Source organism: Mirounga leonina, unplaced genomic scaffold (genome assembly GCF_011800145.1).
Source record: "Mirounga leonina isolate KUSES-001 unplaced genomic scaffold, KU_Mleo_1.0 Mir_108, whole genome shotgun sequence".
In the NCBI taxonomy this organism is placed as follows: Eukaryota; Metazoa; Chordata; class Mammalia; order Carnivora; family Phocidae; genus Mirounga; species Mirounga leonina.
In genome coordinates this window covers 2,092,740-2,107,713 of record NW_023270237.1, presented here as the reverse complement: position 1 = coordinate 2,107,713, position 14,974 = coordinate 2,092,740, and the positions used below count along the sequence as shown (strand labels likewise).

General features: G+C 40.2%; 1 protein-coding gene across 1 annotated transcript in view; it reads left to right on the top strand.

Annotated features, from left to right (window-relative positions):
• The window catches only part of LOC118019506 (ankyrin-3-like), a 331,391-nt gene that overhangs the window by 186,868 nt on the left and 129,549 nt on the right, over positions 1 to 14,974 (top strand). The window contains exons 17-18 of the mRNA XM_035018759.1: positions 5,867 to 6,064; positions 11,355 to 11,453. Of these exons, the coding sequence (XP_034874650.1) occupies positions 5,867 to 6,064; positions 11,355 to 11,453 (297 nt within the window). The remainder of the gene's footprint in view (positions 1 to 5,866; positions 6,065 to 11,354; positions 11,454 to 14,974) is intronic.

The following is a 14,974-nucleotide window of genomic DNA, read 5'->3' as shown; positions in this document are numbered from 1 at the left end:
TTTGGAGGTTTTATTTACGCATTTTTAGTATTCCTAAGGGGAATCTTTATTTCTCTTGTTAGAGTATTTTTGACCAGTAGACAACCTACATTTCTCAGAAAAGAGATATGTAGGGTATATGGCTTCCTAGTTACCTGGACATGCTGACTTGAGGGGCAAATCATAAAGAAGAGGTTACTTAAAGATAGGTTAATCGAACACTGTTGGTTTAATAAGCTCTCTGTTGAACAGGTGGCTGTGATCTGAGAAAACTGGAATGATACAAACCACAACTTAATGCTGTCCTGTGCTTTTACTCAACACTATTGTTGAAGGAACTTTTAGCATTTTTAAGCTTTTTACATCTTTGGGTTTTTTTTACTCTGCCATTTTGGGGCAGCTCTGGTGCTCTCTTTAACCTTAGTGCTTACATCATATCGGTTGTAATCAAATCTGAAGGGGTTGTTCTAGAATGCTTTGAAGACTTTAAGAGAGAAGGTTTTCAGGTATCTTCTTTTAGGGGGTAGGTTAACTTTGACAAGTATTTCTCCTCAGGACCTCTTTACATCTATGTCTTAATTATTTCCTGCCCCATCCTCTCCAGAATTGTACTCAGTGAGATCTAGAATTCAGAATCATACCCCTAAATTTGCTTTTCATCTAAATGTGGCTTCCCCCCATAGTTTCTGATCCTGACAAACATTTTTTTCCATCATAAAGCCATGCCTCGACTTTTGGTGAAGCTTTATCTTTTTTTTTTTTTTTTTACTTTTTTAAAAATTTTATTATGTTATGTTAATTACCATACATTACATCATTAGTTTTTGATGTAGTGTTCCATGATTCATTGTTTGTGTATAACACCCAGTGCTCCATGCAGAACGTGCCCTCTTTAATACCCATCGCCAGGCCAACCCATCCCCCCACCCCCCTCCCCTATCTTTTTAAAAATGAATAGCAGCATTATTCCCTAGAGCCAAAAGGTGGAAGCAACGGAATTATCCACTGAAGAATGAATGGATAAATAAAATGTGATGCATACCTACAATGGAGTATTATGCAGCCTTAAGAAGGAAGGAAATTCGGGGCACCTGGGTGGCTCAGTTGGTTAAGCGACTGCCTTCGGCTCAGGTCATGATCCTGGAGTCCCAGGATCGAGTCCCGCATCGGGCTCCCTGCTCAGCGGGGGGTCTGCTTCTCCCTCTGACCCTCCTCCCTCTCATGCTCTCTCTCATTCTCTCTCTCTCAAATAAATAAATAAAATCTTTAAAAAAAAAAAAAAGAAGGAAGGAAATTCTGGCACAGGCTGCAACATGAATGAGCCTCAAAAACACCATGCTGTGTGAAATAAAGCAGTCACACAAAAGGACAAATACTGTGTGATTTCGTCAAGTAGAGACAGAAAGTAGAATGCTGGTTGCCAGGGCCCAAAGGGAAGAAGAAATGGGGAGTTGGTGTTTAATGGATAGGCTTTCAATTTGAAGATGGACAGTGGTAATGGTTGGAGAACAATGTGAAATGTACTTAACAATGCACACATTGTGCACTTCAAAATGGTGACAATGGTGAGTTTTATGTAATGTATATTTTATCACAATGTGAAAAGTGAAAAAAATTACAATGTAATTTAATGATTGTCTATTTCATTTCAGTATATTTTAATATCCTTCTGAGCCTGGGCCACTTTTGTTATGTTATAATAACCCCAGGTTCTTGGTAGGCAACCAGTGAATAATTAATAAGCAAACAATTCATTCCTCACATGAGAGTAATAACTTTGACAGAACTTGTGCCAAGCAGTTTAGGATGGACAAGATTCATAAAGCAGTAAGTGAAGCAAAATGGAGTGCAGTCCACCCTTCCATCCATACATTCTGCCTTTCAGTCCACGAATAACTCTGAAATAGATCAGTAGTTGGTATATTTGCAGTTAGGTTCTTGCTTTATATTTGTCAAACAAGACTCCATGTTTTCATGTCTGCAGAACATCTTTAACAAAGGGTTGAAAAGAGTTATCACATCCCTTTAGCCTTAGGCGTAGCTTTTACAGCCAGTCAAAAACAGACTTTTCATGAGATGAGATGTTAATTCTTGCTGCCACGGGGCACTTGCCCCTCTAGGAGCCTCCGTAAGCCATCTCTGGGGCAGTGATCCTCGTCGGGAGCTTCTAGGCTTTGATCCTGAGCAAAGCCTGTTCCATCAGTTAGGGATAGGCGTCATCTACTGGAAGAGACCTAGCTACAGTTGTTTAAATGGATGTGGCTCTGGGCGCCTGGGTGGCTCAGATGGTTAAGCGTCTGCCTTCGGCTCAGGTCATGATCCCAGGGTCCTGGGATCGAGTCCCGCATCAGGCTCTCTGCTCCTTGGGATCCTGCTTCTCCCTCTGCCTCTCTCTCTCTGTCTCTCATGAATAAATAAATAAAATCTTTAAAAAAATAAAAAATAAATAAATGGATGTGGCTCTATTTTTCTCAGGTTATAAACACTCTGGAGGTGGGCAGTTGTTGGTGTTGGTTCAGTGTTTCCAGAGTGTTAAGGAAAGTTCCTTGTGATTTTTTTGGTTTTTTTTTTTTGTTGTTTTTTTTTGGACTTTCCTTTGAGAGATTGTTGTTACCCAGACTGCCAGGCCCTCTTTTTAAGCCACAAGCAAGAAAGAAAGTCAGACAATAGGGCATTCCCAGAAGCTCCACCCAGCCCTTTCTCCTTATGTCTCATTGGCCACCTCTTCCTGCAAGGGAAGCTAGGAAGTGTAGTTTTTCAACCGGGCACAGTGCCAAGGCACTTTTGTTAAGGAAGGAGGGAGAATGGATATAGGGTCAGCAAAGAACCTCCTGTACCCCGGGGAAGCTTTAGCATTTCTAAATCTGATAGTGGTGAAAATGGGGGACAAAGGCTCAGTAAGGCCCGATTTGAGCCGGAGGCTATGACAACAGTGACTTCAGTGTGAACTCTTCCTCAATTCACATGCTTGGTTCTTAGGGTATGTGATGCTTTCTTGCCTTTTCTTCTCTTTGGTAGAATTGCCAACATATTTTCTTACTCATACGTGTCCTAGAAACACGATGTGATCTTGTAATGGGGGAGGAGGAAAGGTGCTGGAAAAGGAGATGGGCTTCTGTAATCCATTTTAGCCGGATCTAATTCCTGAGGCAGGACCCTGCACTAGAAGGAGGATAACCTGGGTACTTGTGGAAGGGATAGTGAGCCCTAACTTGTCATTTGTCAGATTTCTCTTTCATAAAATATGAAATATATCTATTGATATGGAACAGTAGATAGAGATGGTGAAATTTCTTAGAAAAAATATAAAGCATGATATAAATATATTACTTTGGGTCGTTTAAAATTGCATTTCCTTTTGTTTTCATCTTGAAATGCAAAAGTACACTTGGCAAGCATTTTGTCCTCTGTATCAAGGGGAGAAAAATATTTAAGATAATTCTGTAGTTGAATCTCTCACTATTTTCTTTCTCTTCTGATAAATGCATCTGTCCCCTTTAGTGTGACAGGAAAGAATCATTTGACTTTCCAGAAATTAGAAAGCACTTAAGAAATTTAGAAAATTTCTTAAGGTCTCAAGGTGAACTATTTGTTTATTATTTGAAACATGTTTTAAGTCTTTCTGTGATGAACTTCCCATTCTAAAATAACACCATCGATTGTTTTTCTCTTGCTTTATACTTTCCTTTGTAGCTCAGGTACAGAGCTCAGAATAAAGCCCTCACTTGTAATGAGTAACTTGTCTGAAGTCAGCATGCATTACAGAGATGCCAGAGCTTCTCTGGATTAGTGTTCTTTAGGACCTAGGATTTTTGGGTGGAATTAAAAGTAATCAAAAGGATTGTCACCTCTCAGAGGACACTGACCTGCCTTCGGGTTTTGAAAAGTGACTAATGTGAAGATTATGTCCGTGCAAAAGCAAAAAGAAATAAGATGCATGGTAAGAAGCTAAACTCAGACTACCTTGCTGTCACCACTCTGTGTAGCCAGCGTTAGACATATTGACTAATCAGATGTCCTATTTTAGCACTGTTTTGTGAATTTTGGTCTTTTAGGCAGGGGTGGGGATGGGAGCGAAACAGACCTCCCCCTCCTGTCACTTGCTGTAGAGTTGGGCTCAGTCCAAAGCTCTACATTTGGCTCTGAAGGCAGTCTCTTTAGGGTGTGTCTGTGCAGAGGGACAAATGCTTCCCGGGTCAGCTGGGGTTTCCAGATGGCAATAGGTCAAAACTAAAAATAGGGATATAAAATCTTCTACCCTGCCCATCCCATTTGGCAGAGTGTGGTTTCAGAAGAGTCTGGAGGTGGCATTTCCACTTGCATGGGTTGATATCCAACAGCTTAAATCCTCTACAATTGATTATAGGAAGAGTGTCTGTCAAGTGAGAAACACTCCTCCTAGGACATGCTAGTGACTTAAAATATGAGGGTTGATTGCTGTAGGCTGACCTATCAGTGGTACAGCAGCCCCTACTGTCCTCCATGTTGACTTTGACCCATCTGTATTGCTTGGAAAGATCACGACTGGTAGTTGTCTAGGTTTGGATCATCTTCCCAAATATAAATCCATGAATTCTTTTTTTTTTTCTCTAAACCTCCTTTTCTATAAAAAAAGTTGTTCTAATTTTTCATTGGCATATTTTATATAGTCAGATTCATGCCCAAGTCAAAATATAACCTTGCATTTCTCTTAAATGACTGTAAGGCAGGACAAGTTCCCCTCCCTAGCATAGGGGACCTTTCTTTCTTAGAGCAAAGGACTTTGAGGGATCCTGAGGCACAGCTAAATAACAGTTTGCTGAAGAAATTTAGGTCGCCTCTACCTTGAGCGCCAAGGGTCAGCCAAGATGAGGATCCCAGAATGTTCAAAAAGTTCTAGTAAGTCTGACTCAAATTCTAAGGATTCACCAGTCACCGTGAGGCATTAGTAGAGATACAAAGACAAATATGACACAATACCTGCCCTCAACAAATTTGTATTTTAGCAGGAGGAAACAGGTGTGGAAAGGAAACAGCGCCACTAAGTATCTCCAAGACTTTGATTAGAGTCAGTTAGGTTGGGGTGGGTGTAAGAGGGTAAGGAGGGGATGAAACACTTCGTGAGAATATGACCCTTGAGCTGAAGCTTCAGCTGGAAGATGCTGGCCCCGAATACCTGGTGGGGAAAAACATTCTTGATAGAGTGGTACAAAACAGAAACATGAGCTGTATCTTATTTGGGAAACCAGTTCAGCTGAAGCATAACCTAGAAACTAGGGTTTCATAAAAGAGACAATCAAAGGGGCCATGAGAGGAGGGTTCCTGGGTGGTGCAGTTGGTTAAGCATCCAACCCTTGATCTCAGCTCAGGTCTTGATCTCAGGGTTGTGAGTTCAAGCCCCACATTGGGAGCCTACTCAAAAAGAAATAATAATAAAACAACGGGGCTATGACAGTAGATTATAGCATCTTGACTACCATGAACATTACATTTTTCAACTTGTTCGAAACAAATAACCATTAAGGATGTTTTAAAGGCAGAATAATAGCTCTAAACGTGCCCATATTGATTGTTGTTTCCTACTTGGGTTTCCTCTCATTACCAATTTAAATAAAGCAAGTAGTGATTGAGCACCTACCAACATAACTACTATATTCCTTTTGTAAAACCAGTGGTACTCTGTTTCTCTTGCATTAAACCATCCACAGTATGTTTTCCTGATTTAGAAATGTGGAAGATGAGGGCAATACATTAATGGCACAGCGCGATTTATCAGTTTGCTTATGTGATTCTCAATTTTTAAACCGTCGAAGAAAATCACTAGAAAGGGAAGCATTCTATTTGAAAGTGCACTGCACACATTTTTATCTCGTTCCTGGGCATGTGACCAAGTGATTCGTGTTGACAGAATGGTTATACGCCACTGCACATCGCTGCCAAAAAGAACCAGATGGACATAGCGACAACTCTGCTGGAATATGGTGCTGATGCAAATGCGGTTACCCGGCAAGGAATTGCTTCTGTCCATCTTGCAGCTCAGGAAGGACACGTGGACATGGTGTCACTGCTCCTCGGCAGAAATGCTAACGTGAACCTGAGCAATAAGGTAACCTTGCTTTTTCTCTACAAAGCTTACAACAGAACCTTACCTCTCAGAAAGGTCACTGAGAAACATGAAGAATCCAGGTCAAATCCAATTTGTAAAGCGTAATATTGCACAAAGATGTTTGCCAAAATGTTTATTATAGCAAAAACTTTGAGAAAATATGTTTAAGCAGTAAGATAATGGTAAATCAGTAATTGTAAAGTCTTACAACTGAGTAACATATAGCCCTAAAAATGCAGTCCACAAAGTTTTTTGAATAACATGAAATTTTGTTAGAATGTTAATTCAAAGAGCAACATTGTTACCATACCAGAACCTAGTAAGTAGTAAGTTGTAAATTGTCGCCTGTTGATTTAGTCCACAAACATTTTGGGGCACTTCCTCCTTACCTGTCCCAGTTTTAAGTCAGAGATTACAGATACTGGAAATAGTGCTGCCTTCAGAGAGTTCATTAACAGAAATTTAGAGTAGGTATTTTATTCATAGGCTGGAAAGGTTGTTAGTCTTCGTATGTAAATTGGCAGTTTCAAGGAACTGATGAAGCCTCTGTTCCCCAAATTTTTCAGACTCCCCTGCCTTCATAGTTGACATCCCAACTCTTTGTGAAGAATTTTGTGAAGCAAAGCAAAAATCCAGCCCACAACTGGCCAGAGACATGTTAATGAAGTTACGACCTCTCATTGCATATACGGGGCTTGCTGAACTGTTTATTAATACCTAAGTCTGAGATCTGCTCAAAACACAGAACAGATGTTTCTAAGTCTTCCCTTCAGATAACACAAAAGCCGGCAAGAGTGCCCCCAAATTCTTGATAATCCGAACTCCCTGGCTTCTTCTCTCCCAGTGGTGATGGCACACCCATAGCTCAGATATTGGAGTAGAGTTTCAAGATAGCAAGAGTTTTATGATGACAAATAACAAGTAACTTAATTTTTTTTTTCCAAAAATATGGCCTGTGTTTTGGAATCACAGAAGCTTTGAATCTCCTGGGTGTGAATCCTAAGCCTGATTTACTTGATGTGACCTCGCCAAGCTTCTATTTTGTCCTCTAGTAAATGAAGACAAAATATTTACCTCACAGAGATGTCATAAAGATTAACTGAAATAACATTCAGCACTTTCTACTTAAAGCAGAAAAAGAATAGTTATCTTAATTTTGGACTTCTCACAATTTGGGGAAAAGGTTATTCTGCACTAATCTGAGTTCCCAAGGTTGTAAATTAACACATTCTGTAGATGAAAAGACATACATGAGAAAACAGGGAAACCTTTTTTTCAGTTTTAGTATCTTGAAAATCCTTTATGATCATTGCAGAGCAAACACATTTTTTCATATTTTTCTGGTGTAACAATTTGATTTTCTCATATCTTTCTTTTTAAACATTCCTTTTAGGAATGCATGTCTCTGATTTAATAGGAATCACAGAGCAATTTCAAATAGCCATTATCAGGGTTTTTTTTTTTCTTTTTTTTTGAGTTTTTTAATTTTGAGGGTTCAAATACTAACATAGAGACCAGGCTTACAATAATCTGCTACAAAATTCAACTTGTCTTAATGAGGTAGAAGACCTGGTCTTCTCAAATTGAAGTACATTCTGGCATCCACTGAGTCTATTTTAAGAGCCCAGAATAGTATAGCTCACTAATCCTCTCGGAGACAATATAGGCCTTAACAATTGGTTAATAGGTAAATATTTTCAGTAGATTTGATACCAAAGTACAATGTGACTTTTTTTTTCTTTAAAATCCGGCAGTCAAAATAAATAAATAAATAAAATACTCCAGTCAACTAGTTGCAGTGTATATCCAGCCTTGCATTCACCTTAAAATCATAGACAGTTTTAGACTAAAAATACTTCAGCATTTCTCAGTGTTTGCTTTGGTAGACTGGACATTAGCGAGGGAATTCTGAGGACCACGTGATATAGTTAACCAAGGCAACCTGGACGTCATCAGCCACCTTCCTGAAAAAACTTGACATCAGCAGAAATACTTCCAGTGAAATTTTAAAAAGCAGATTAGCTGGCTTCCCATTAGCACTGTGTGCCTTAGGAATTTGCAAGAACTTCACGGCACCTAGAAATGATCTAATATGAAGGCATTTGTAAATCTTCGCTTCCTTTCTCAGTTGCCATGGTCTCTATAGAAAGTATTAAATAAGCCTTGAGGTGAAAACAGAACATGAGTAGAACTTCATTATGCAATAAGGAGCTCAGAGAGTTAGTTCTCTGTCAATTTGCCCTAAACTGCCCGAGTTTTAAACACCTGCCCATCCCAACTCCCCACTTAACACCAAATTTTATGTCCTTGCTAAAAAAAAAATCAATATTAAAAGAGAGACATAGCTTTTATGAAAATTGATGTTGAACTAAACCCTTCATTGTTTTCACTTTGTTCTTTTCTTATTAGCCACCAGCAGTTCCTGGTCACTTTAAGGAAAAGAGGCCATAAAGCCCAATTACTACTGAAGTGTTAGCATTTTATTCGATTCACTTTCAGTTTTGATGTTCCTACCTACCTTCCCACTTGGATTTTGCAGACCACAAGTAGCTCCATTCCTTTGTACTGCTAATGGAATATTAAACAGGGCTGTTGATATTCTGAGTTGGTGGTGTTCTCTTATTCCAAGTAAATGCCATTTTTAAAATGAGCAATGGTTGAAACCTTATAAAAGATTAACAGGTAACTTCTGAAGTCAAATGGGGCTGTTTTAACCATCATGCTATTTTTTTAAAGATTTTATTTATTTGACAGAGAAAGACACAGCAAGAGAGGGAACACAAGCAGGGAGAGTGTGAGAGGGAGAAGCAGGCTTCCTGCCGAGCAGGGAGCCCGATGCGGGGCTCGATCCCAGGACCCTGGGATCATGACCTGACCCGAAAGCAGACGCTTAACAACTGAGCCACTCAGGCGCCACCCCCCCCACCGTCACGCTATTTTTTAAAAATCTTTTTAATGGAAATCATGAAGATAAATGGAAGTTTTTCTTTATTTACCCTATTTTACCTAAAGGTGATTGCTTTGTCTTCTGATTTGATAATTTAGTAGATGATTAAGTGCTAGATGCTAGACACTGGTTACGTAAAGATTAAAGATACATCTGCCTCAACAAGCTCACAGTGGTTTGAGGAAGACAGACAAGAAAACAGAATTTTAGTGCAGAATTATGATGCTCTTAGTAGAGGTGAGCACATAGAAGGTGTGCACATAAGTGTAACAATGAGCCCTTTGAGAGACAAGGAGGGAGGGAGAAGCCCAGGAGAGCTGGGAGTCACCCCATGCCACAGCTAGAGTGGGGAACCCATGGGGGCAGCGTGAACATAGACTTCGGAACGTGAGAGAGTAGGGCACGTGCCAGAAGACATTCCCCAAACTTTGCTGAGAACCATCCGTAAAGAATCTTCAGAAGTCTTGAAAAGTCTTTAACTTAAAATAAGTGACCATGTCACTTGTACGAAATATTATGGCTAAAAACATTTGTTTCCTCTCAAGTAGAACATGGACGGGGTGGAGGGACGGGAGAAATAGGGGCTGGAGATTGAAGAGCGCACTTGTGATGAGCACCAGCTGATGCATGCAAGTGTTGAATCACCATCTTGTACACCTACAACTAATAGAGCACTGTGTTAACTAACTGGAAGTAAAATAAAAACTTAATAAATCAATAAGGTAGAAGAGGGGACATGATTCTCAGATGATGTCAGTTTGGGTGATGCCAGTTTTGGCCCCAGCCTATTTTTCTTGGATTTCAATTGAATGCATCTGCCCTCCTTTCCATATTTCCTCTTTTCTACAGTTTGAGTGGGCTTCCTCCCAAATCCTGTAAACATTATTAAGAAGTCAAGAGCAAATGACTTGTCCTGAATAAATAATGTTCGGCATCTCGAGGGCTCTGTGCCCTTGCTGCTCTGGCATCTGATTCACTCCTCTCCTCTGACAAAGAGGACGGCTGAGGTTCTCATCACATGGATGCTAGAGGAAGACACAGAAGGCCTCTGGGATGCAGAGATTAACTTCTGTGCTCATATTAGGGGAAAGAAAACAATCTGGAAGCACTAACGCCGAGTTACTTTCTCTTAAATATTATTCATGAGAAGACACTTTAACAGCTACAGAGGATTTTGAAAGTGGAGTACAGTCTCGGTGATATTTTTCTTGGCCATTGGAACAACTAGGTGGCCTGCGTGTTCCGTGGTAGACTCAGTTTCAAATATTCAGTCTCATTAAACAGATACCCCATCTAAATGACCTGGAAATTCTCATGATACAGCATTCATTTTGCATTTCCCAGGCCATCTTTCCTACCCAGAAGCAACATATAGAATATATTTATCAGCTTTGGGTATTCATATTTGTTGGAGAAAATATTGTCATCATATATTAATTTATCATCATATTTAATTTATAACTAATTTTTCTTTTAATAATTTCTGCTAATGCCAATGCCAATGGTAATGTGTTGAAATTCCTGCATAATTTTGCAAAAGAAAAGTCTCTAGGGGGGTTTGGTAGGTATTTATTTACTTATTTTTTGAGTATAGTTGACATACCATCTTACATTGGGTTCAGGTGTACAACTTGGTGATTTGACAAGTTTATCCATTATGCTGTGTTCACAAGCGTAGCTGCCGTTTCTGTCCTGTCACATCACTGTGACAGTATCTTCGACTCTATTCCCGTGACTTATTCACTCCATAACTGGAAGCCTGGACCACCCCCTCCCCTTCACCCATGTTGCCGGTCCCTCCATCCGCCTTTCTTCCGGCAACCGTCAGTTGGTTTTCTGTATTTACAGGCCTGATTCTGCTTTGTGTTTGTTTCTTCATTTAATTTTTTTTCTTTGCGGAAGTATTTTAAGGCAAATCCCAGACATTATATCATTTTATATCATTTTTTTAAAAAGACTCTAGTTTTAAAAAATGAACACTGAAGTATGTAGTAGGAAAATGATATAATGTCTGGGGTTTGCCTTAAAATGCTTCCACAAAGAAAAGAATGAGCAGGAAGTAGGGCTGGATGAAGCAGATGTAGGAAAACCTTGATGATTGCTCAGTCTGTGCTGAGGACACAAGGTCCAGGCCACCCCCTCCACTTCTGAGGGTGTTTGAAATTTTTCATGAAGCCTGCAGGTAGCAATGTTGCCATGGTGCTAATATGGAAACTTATCCTGCAGATTTTTTTAACATACCAATTCTAGGCTTCCTGTCCTAGAGTTCATAAACTGTGGCTGGAACATGCCTGTGTGCTATACTCCCTTTTCTAAGATGACTGTACTTTGACTCTTTCTCAGAGTGGCCTGACCCCGCTCCACTTGGCTGCTCAAGAAGACAGAGTGAATGTGGCCGAAGTCCTCGTAAACCAAGGGGCAAACGTGGATGCCCAGACAAAGGTATACAAAAAGAATGTGCCGGTATAAAGTGTCATTTAGTGACTCCTATATGGAAACAATAACAATTTGATGGGGGGGTGGTGAGGACAAATTTTCCATCCTATCTCTTACACATAGTATTTCAAACATACATCTGGGCAAGGGACACCAAAGTCTCTGGTGACAGTGGCCCAGATGCTTTTATCTTCAGTGGCCTAGGCACTTTATCCTGGCTGCCTGTAGATGCCCACCGTGGTAGCGCTATTATTGATCCTTGTTGCAACAGATCTATCCTTCAATGGCAGAGTGTAAAATCTTGCTCCTTTCTTAGCTGTTGTGATTGACTTAATGCATACAGAAAAATTTATCAGTGATTTGTGACCTTTAACTTTGTTCAGACGTAGTCTATAAAAAAGGATAAAGTAAGTTTTATTCAATTATTATTCACTTGCTACATTCCTTATGGCATGTGTGGTTGCTAGCATTTCTCTCTCTCTCTCAGACAAATAGCACTCTTCAAAAAGAAAAAAAAATGCTACTTAATATCCTATAATGCCACAATTTCAAACTCAGATAAGAAAAATGGATGTTTTGTGTCTTCATCAGAGATAGGACTTCGTATTAATCTCATTTCTCTGAGCATTTTCTCTCAGCACTTTTTTTGTTACCTCTTCATAGCAAACTTGTTTTATCTACTCTAAAATAGAACTCTCGTTTCTTTCTATGTGTCATATTTTTGACACAAAAGTGAATGCTTATTAAATATTGTGACTACAAACATCTTGGGTATCCTATAGATCGGTTCTGAGGTGTAGTGATCCTGAAGATATTAACAAATATAGAAGTATCACTAGGAGTTCGCCAAGTAAGAAGGTATTCACACATCAGAAGCAGACTGGATTTACTGGCTAAGCACAGAGGGGACAGCCCGAGTAGACCGCACCCTTTGGACACTGTTCGCCTCTCTAACTACAGCTGCACCACCCACACTGTGTTCTAGTAAAAAGAAGCTGCCTGAAAGAGCTCTGACCAGGCAAGATCCTGTCTGTGTTTTAAACTCTGTGTTAAAATAGTAAAACAAGCACCGTTGTCCCTGGCCAGGACAGCCCTAGGTGGGACTGGGGGTAGGTAATTCCCTTTCTGGAATTTCTGTGTCCTTGCAGTCTCCGTAGCCGGCTTGCTCAGCGATCCTTTCCTCTATCCCCGCTCCCACTCTAAAAAAATCTCATTGTCCTTAGCCTTGAATGCTTCCCTAGCTAGCTGAGTGTTTAGCAGTAAAGGCACTGGTAGCAGCTGAGTGATTTCTTGTTACTTTCCATTTTGAAAATAAAAGCATTTTTAATTCTGAAAAAAGAATCAGACTGGGGGCACCTGGGAGGCTCAGTTGGACTCCTGATTTTGGCGCAGGTCATGATCTCAGGGTCATTGGATCGAGCCCCACATCAGGCTCCACGCCAGAGCCTGCTTAAGATTCTCTCTCTCCCTCTCTCTCTCTGCCCTTGCTCATGCTCTCTCTCTCGGGAAAAAAAAAAGAAGAATCAGACTGAATTTAGCTTATTATTCCTTATTTTATTAACGGTAAATATATCCATCTTGTGTTGTTTCATTTACATTACAAAAACACAGACTTACACACTTTTTTTGGTTACCTCTCCCTTGACAGATTAAAAATTCTAGGAGTCCCACACAGGGTTAAGTTTCTCAGTACGTTTTTGCCCCTGCACATCCGAGGCGTACCCTGTCATTCAGTCCGGAAGTGAGATACCGATCCTCCAGAGCATGTTGGGAGGCAGGATGCGGTGCTATGTGCCTTCTTGCACACGGGGCCCCTGGTTTAAGAGTCTAGGGCCTCTACCAGGGTCTCCTCCTAACTCCACCCGCCCACCTCAGGTCATGGTCAGTAACCATTTTTGCCCTTGGTGTAATATTTATGAAGCATGTTCCCTTTCCTGCCCTTTACAAGTGATGCCCTTCAGAAAACACCTCTCTGTCTCTTACAAATTCTTTTCTCTTCCTTTCTCATCTCAGCAAAGATCATAGCACCCGAAAAACTGAGGCTATGATTGTCCCCTTGCTGAGAAGAGCAGAATGGCAAGAGATGGGTTGTTGGGACTTGCTTTCTAATCTTGTGAATAAAGGAATTTATTATATTCTGTGAACTTCCAAATTCTTACTAGTGAGATGACATCCCTGCGCAGCCTACAGGTGTTGAGTATGGTACCATCCAATTCATTGGCTTAAATTTAAACATAGTAATCATGAAAACATCGAGAGCTCTTTTCTGTTGTGGGGAAAAGACTGGAAAATCCTGGTAACAGCTTTCATAGCCTTCCCACTGGCTTGCTGAGCTTCTATACCTCCAACTCTGTATTTGTGGTTCACTGAATCAGATCAGACTAAATTGTCCTGCTGGCCACAGGGTTTAATATTCAGTGTGGTTCAACTGAAAAAAAGCCACTCCTTTTGCTTTTTAAAAGGATAATCTCCTGAAGCATTTTATTTAGGCCACCCAAAATACACTGATTCTCAGGGGTACTGATTAGCAAATTAATAGTTAAATTATATTTCTTTAAATGTGTGTAAAATAATGAAAAAATTTATTTGATACTCATTTCACATTCATTTTTAGAGCTCCTACTAGATGCTGAATTCTTAACAGGTTGATATTTTCCTTGCCCTCAATAGTATTTATAGTCTAGAAAGGAAGATATGTGACAATAAAAATAATACAATAATATAATAATAGCAAAGTGTATTACCCATCTTCTCTGTGTCATGTATTAAGTGCTTTACCTTTATTAATTAGTTAAATCCTTACAACTACCCTAGAAGGTGGGTGAGATTGGTATCCCTATTTTACAGATGAGGAAACTGAAACACAGAAAGTAGTTACTTGTATAAGGTCACACAGCGAATTAGTACAAAGCCTGACTTTAACCCCACATATAAATAAATAATTTTAGAAATATTGTCATTAACTGAATTATTTTACAAAGGTGGGGAGTGTAGAAGGGAGCTATAACTGGTTCAGTATCACAGAAACAAGAGAAAAAAATTGGGGGCATATCCCAAGGTGCTGCCAGAAAATTAAGATTTCAGAGGGCCTTAATATGCCAGGCTGAGCAAGTTCAGTTCAGCTTTTTATCCTGTTTGCACTGGGAAGCCTTGGAAGGCTTTAAACAGAAGAGTGGGGGCAGCTGGGTGGCTCAGTCGTTAAGTGTCTGCCTTGGGCTCAGGTTATGATCCCAGGGTCCTGGGATCGAGCCCCGCATCGGGCTCCCTGCTCAGCAGGAAGCCTGCTTCTCCCTCTCCCACTCCCCCTGCTTGTGTTCCCTCTCTCTCTGTGTCTCTCTCTGTCAAATAAATAAATAAAATCTTAAAAAAAAAAAAAAACCCAGAAGAGTAATAAGATCAGACATCCAGTTTAGAAAGATCCCAGGAGACCGTGCAGAGACTGAGTTGGTCCAAGGAGTTTGGAACAGGGGCCGTTGAAGGCTACTGCCAAGGTCCAGATGGAGAATAAAGAAGGCCTCCACTTAGGG